The sequence below is a fragment of the Gossypium raimondii genome, chromosome 7 (genome assembly GCF_025698545.1).
Source record: "Gossypium raimondii isolate GPD5lz chromosome 7, ASM2569854v1, whole genome shotgun sequence".
NCBI classification, from domain to species: Eukaryota; Viridiplantae; Streptophyta; class Magnoliopsida; order Malvales; family Malvaceae; genus Gossypium; species Gossypium raimondii.
In genome coordinates, this window is record NC_068571.1 from 48546180 (window position 1) to 48552179 (window position 6000).

Genomic DNA, 6000 nt, shown 5'->3' on the forward strand with positions numbered 1-6000 from the left:
AAAAAAAAGATGTAACCATCATTGCAGGTTATAGAATTGTTACTCGAAAATAGCAGTTCAGGCTTGTTGGGTGCAAACGCTGTGAATGAAACCGATCTCTCAGCCCTTAATATGCTGTTGATGTTCCCAAGTGAAGGTGGCCATGGAGAAATCATGGACATTCTTTCTGGTGCCAGAGCTTTAAGGGCAAGAGATATGAGCCTCTCTGCAACGCCCTTGGAGGAGGTTTCTCACAACGGAAGAATTGGTGAACTTCAAGGTTAAGAAGGGCAAAATTTTGTCAAGCGAAGCACACAAGATGCTCTTAATCGTAGCCGGTTTGGTGGCAGCTAAACCAAAACAATAGTACTAGGAGTGTCATCAGCAAGATGCATCTTGCAGGTTGGTCTATTGCGGGCACTTCTAATGGAGTTTCATTTTCTCTCTTTGCGCTTTTCAACTTGGTAGGTTTCGGAATCTCACTTTATACGATCAAGCTCGCCAGAAAATTCCCACTGCATTTCAAGCTCGAAATGTTGTATATGTTGTGCTTTATATGATGCATTTTGTAGGTCGGGTTGGGTTGCTAAGTTTAAACCCAAGCTCTCGTGCTTCACAAGTCTCTTCGCAAAAGTTTACTGTTACAGTTTGTACTAGGAAATATTGTTGGTATGCCTTGATTGCCTTGTAAAAGAGCATTTCTTACCCACTTCTGTTTTTTTTTTTATAAAAAAAAACTATAAATAACTAAATTAAGAGGTTTGACCGTAAGAATGATCAATTGCTTCAACTACACGCATCAAGAACCTGTGCAGCCATTACATCATCCAAGATAAAAACATGGCAGACTTGTCATCTGCAGAATATAGTTTATTCCAATGAAAATCCTTTACATATTGCTTCAGTTCAAGGGCATGTTGATTTCATTAGAGAGGTTTTGAGACTAAAGCCCGAGTATGCAAAAGAAGTAAAAAGATGGTTTAACCCTCTTCATATGGCTGCTGCAAATGGGCATATTGAGGTTGTAAAAGAGCTTATGAATGTTGACCCAGAATTATGGTCTGGCGTCGAGGGTAAGGGGAACAAGACTCCTTTCCATTTTGCAATCATGAAAGGGAGGATCAATGTCATCAACGAAATGCTTTCGAGATATGAAGGGTGTATTCAGTGTGCGACAGTTCAAAGGGAGAGTGCTCTGCAGCTTGCTGTTAAGGACAGCAGTTTGAAGCAACTTAATCTATTTTTATGGTTAAAATTTTATGTCGCTGACTAAATAATCAAACAATTACATATGAACATATAGGGGCCAATTTTTAATAGTAAAACTGGATAATACTTGGTAGTAGAGCAACTACTTTAGGCTTGTAGGAAATAAATGCAGTAAACAAAACTGGTTTCACTGCCCTGGATGTCCATCAGATGTTTCCTAGTGAGGCAGGTGACAGAAATCACGGAGATTCTTCGACAAGCTGGAGCAGTGAGTGCTAGAGATGTTATAATCCTCCTATTCCTTCCCGTGAATCTCATGATCAAGAACCAGACCACCCAAGAACACGACAGAGATGTCAACGGCTGACTGATAACTTGGTAGAGTATTTCAAGTTTAAGAAAGGCCGAGACTCTCCCAGCAAAGCTCACGGCTCTTTATTAATCATCGCTGTTCTGGTCACCACTGCGACCTTTCAGGTTGGACTCAGCCCTTCAGGGGGAACTTGTCAAGATAGTTATTTTCCGAACCCGAACAATGGGACCAGAGGCGGTGAAGCACACATAGCAGGGACCTCCATCATGGGGACTAACAGTGAAGTTACTTTTGCATTATTCATGGTTTTCAACTCGATGGATTTTTCAATGTCGCTTTCCATGATCAACATCCTCACAAGCAAATTCCCCCTGCAATTTGAGCTTCAGATTTGTATGGTTGCACTGTTTTTCACATACAACACCGCAATGACTTGCATTGCACCGAGTAGCGTAAGAGACTTCACCATTATAATGAAATCAGTGCTTTTGTCAATCATACTGACATTAACATCTGCCGAAAAATATTTTGGAAATTATCCTCAAAGCTCAGCCTGGCCCGGCCCAAGTACACATCTAAGCACACTGCAAACTCGAGCAGAACCCGTGGAAAACCTGAAAACAACATAGAAGGAAAGACAAAGACTAATGCAAATGACATCTGTTACCATTCTTGAGGATCACATTTGCAAACATATCCCATTTGGCCACACATAATACAGAGAGGTTACTTTTCCTACATCAGTTTCAGGCATTAGATTGCATCCTTCGGATACATGACTGTATATGTAACTTTCATATGCATGGTAGTATGTATACCTTTCACATACATGAACAGTGTATAAATAAGAAAAACTCTGATGTGGAAGATCCTGGTAGACATATGCAGCTTCCATTGATATTGCAGAAGCTTGTCAACCTTTTTTTAGGCTAGTCTACTAGACTTGTTATAAAGCTCCAAGTAGGACCAAAACCGCACACAAATGAACAGTTCAGAACATCATAAAGGAGGCCAAACTATCAAGAGTGTTTGTACTGCTTCCTCCACCAAGAAAAATAAAGTCTAATCAATGTGTCGCAAACCAAAAAGGAAGATATTTTGTAAGACAAGGGTAATGATTACAGTGTCAAGATTACAAGCAAAGCACCTGTTAAGCAAACATACAGAGGGAAAACGTTTATGATGATCCATGAGGACCTAATAGCAAATCCTATATCCGGACTTTCATAAATAAAAGATAAAGTAACATAAAGAAACTAAGACCGCTGCATCTTGAGAGTTTGAAGAGATTCTATCATTGATCGGGAGATTTACATATTATATGTGTTCTATTACCAATTTTACACTCAATGCCACCAACTTTACTTGTACAAATACGACTCTGTAAGGAACCTCTAAAGACGGATGACTTTGTTTCCTGCTCGACCACTTTCTTAAGGGAACCACTAACGTCACCTAGTGCCCAAGCCAATGATATATGAGGCCTTGGATCCTGTAGGTTGACAAATACTATGATATAAGAATAAAATCATTGCTCTGCATTTTATGAAGTATTGATTAGACTTGGCAATTAATTATAACGGCACAGACCTTATAGAACTCGGGAAGATTGTGAAGCTTGTAAACCTCGTTAACAGCCTGAATTTGCTTAGTTATCTGCGAGTAAATTGCAACCAAGTAAATGCCATTTATTTGGAAATAAAAGAACAGTGGAATATAGAGGGAAAAGGAAAAGAACTGCAAGATGAGCATCCCGATTTGTTCTACATAAGATATCCATCCTACTGAGAGCAGATACGACTTAAATACTTGATTGTCAGGAAATGAGAATAGAACAAATACCCGACCAGTATGACAAACCAGTGCAAAATAAACATTATTTAGAAGTTTTTACTCCAATTGAAGCATCAATCTCTAAATTATATACCACTTTTAGAAACATAACTTGGAAACCCAAGCATCTCTATACAAAATAAGATAGGCACTAAAGCTCTGGTATATCATCCTCTTTCTTTAGCTTTTCTTTTTCACTTGAGATGTCCATATATATAAACAATGAAAGCAAGCTCAATATGCAAAAGAATTACAATTTCAGTAAAAGAAAAAAGGAAAACTCCAGCACACTTACCTCGGGTAATCCTCCCGTAACGACTTCGAGTGAAAGAAAGGTGCGCGTTCGATCATCATTGATAAAAACCTCCCATTTGTTAAAATCAATCCAATACCTACTTGCAATAAGAACAAAGATCCAAACCATATCCTTGAATCATAAGGAAGAAAACCCAAAGATTATTTATTTAACAATGGAACTAAGCATAATAATAGTAAAGAATAACATCAAACCGCTTTTGAAATTGAAGTTTCTGGCGAAGCATTGTTACAATAGAGTCAATCTGGTGAACTCTAATAGGAACTGTCCTTCCTAAACTTATATGGAATTCCCTTCCCAATGCCACTTGTTCAAGTTTATGTTCTTCTTTACACAGTGTATTCAATGGAACATCAATATCCACAACATGGAGATTGGAAACCACGGATGAAACTCTCTTCAAAAATTGACCCATCTCTTTCTTTGATATAGACGGTATAAAAACTGAAATAATTAACAGAGTAAATAAAAAAAAAAAAAGGCAATTCATTCAATTCAATATTATCGATAAAGAACTGTGGCCATTCAAAAAAGTACCTGGAATGTAAACGTGCAAAGCATAGTTGCCTTCGACGTGAGGGAAGCTTCTCACTCTACTAGGCTGACCAGTTTGTAAGTAATCCAAAGATCCTTTTTTCATTATCAAGAAAAAAAATAGTTGATGAGCAAAAAGAGTAAAATATTTTAGTAAAAGAAAGTTATGGGAAATTTGTTGTAGTTTGAATTACCAAGGGAATTGGGAGGGTGAAGGAGAGAAACAGGAGGCGGAGGGAGAGGAGACGACAGCGTCTCCTTGGATTGGGGATTGGAATTGGCGGGAAGAGACAGCGTAGGGGAGTGGTCGGAGTCGAAGTCCGATGAGTCGTCGTCTCCATATGTTGCTCTTAGCGCTTCCATATGGAATGGATACTTTGGGAAAGGTGGCTCTTTGTTTTCGAGGCTTTCCTTTCCTCTTCTACGGAACCGCTGCCACTTCCAGTTCGTATGTACGCTAAGTGCTTGATTTATTTCCGAAAAGACTAAACTTTTATTCCTTTAATCAAATTTGGGAGATTTTGATGTTTTAGCCAGTGGTTCGTCAAATTCACCGTTTATTCTTAAACAAATTATTAAAAATATTTAAATTAATTCATCCAATCAACCAATTTGATTTAATTGTAATTTTAGTTCCGAATTTACTAATGTGAAATTGGACTCGGTCATTAAAATTGATTAAAAGAAACAGCTTCATAAATCCATATTCCCCTTAGAACTTTTTCCTTTTTATGTATATTGGTTTTTTACAACTAATTAAATTATACTAAAAGAATTAACTGTGAACAATGTAACATTTCTTTCCTATTAAAAGCTCTTTTTAGAGAAGTATTCCAGTGCCTATTTTCAATATTCCTCAAGAAATAGTGAATACACCTAATTATCATTAATTTCAAAAGTGTTGAATCCAATTTGTAGATAACTTCAATAATTTCCAAACTTCCAAACTGTCTATTTACGTCAACACTTCATTTCTTTAGTTTTCCTACCATCTAATATACTAATTTTGTGTGTAACAGTAAAAAAGAATCAATTTATATATCATCAATATCTCTTCAACTGTTATAGACTTCTATTCATCGTTTAATAACTCTAATTAAATTATATTTAATCATTCTCAAAACTCATACTCATTATCCAAATTTATTTTTCCACATGTGACAATAGTTCATCAATCTAAGACAAGGTATCAATACCAATGGCTATGGTACATTGACCGACAAAAAATCCAGTTTAAAAATTGATTTGGGTCAGTATCAAAAACTTCATAAAAGAGGTAGCCTCAAAACACATTTAAATCATCCTCTCAAAGCCATAAAAACATCATCAATTCACTTCTAAACACATGTAGACTTCCTCATGCAAAATATAACATGCATTGGCATCAAACTACTACCTTCTAACTCAAGTAAGCTTCACTTGCCTTTCAAGTCACTTGTTTTAGCTTACAGTTGCCAACTTATAACCAATGTTGACTTCACATTTCTTCCTTCCCCAACCAAAAGTCTTTATACTTAAACTTAGTATTAAACTAACCTTTAATTCATCTTTCATTATTTACTTAAATGATATGCCGCACTCTACAATAGCACAGTGTGTTAGTAATCAAATAAGGAATGATGATACTCAAATATCAAATAGCCTCCATAACACCATATTGAACATCGTGCAATAATAAATGTATATAAACATCAATTCCATAATCCCCATACCATTGCACATTGTATATAAACACGATATTACAAGACAATATGTTACATGAACGTATTAAGTTTGTGAAAGGAAATGGATAAATTTAGTGGTGATTATAAGACAC

At 36.5% G+C, this 6000-nt stretch overlaps 1 protein-coding gene across 1 annotated transcript; it reads right to left on the reverse strand.

Moving 5' to 3' along the window:
• Positions 1-2573: 2573 nt before the first annotated feature.
• LOC105785511 (uncharacterized) lies at positions 2574-4703 on the reverse strand. The gene is made up of 6 exons (XM_012611610.2): positions 4379-4703; positions 4188-4280; positions 3845-4094; positions 3630-3726; positions 3092-3157; positions 2574-2993 (listed from the first exon to the last, which is right to left on the reverse strand). Exons 1-6 carry the CDS (start codon positions 4545-4547, stop codon positions 2796-2798), a joined length of 873 nt encoding a protein of 290 aa, XP_012467064.1. The 5' UTR covers positions 4548-4703; the 3' UTR covers positions 2574-2795.
• Between the last annotated feature and the right edge of the window lie 1297 nt (positions 4704-6000).

Coding starts and splice junctions, on each gene's coding strand:
- LOC105785511 (XM_012611610.2), bottom strand. CDS start 4,547: ATGGAAGCGCTAAGAGCAACATATGGAGACGACGACTCATCGGACTTC. Junction 3,727..3,844: donor AAACTTCAATTTCAAAAGCG/GTTTGATGTTAT, acceptor TATTGCAAGTAG/GTATTGGATTGATTTTAACA. Junction 2,994..3,091: donor ATCTTCCCGAGTTCTATAAG/GTCTGTGCCGTT, acceptor GTCAACCTACAG/GATCCAAGGCCTCATATATC.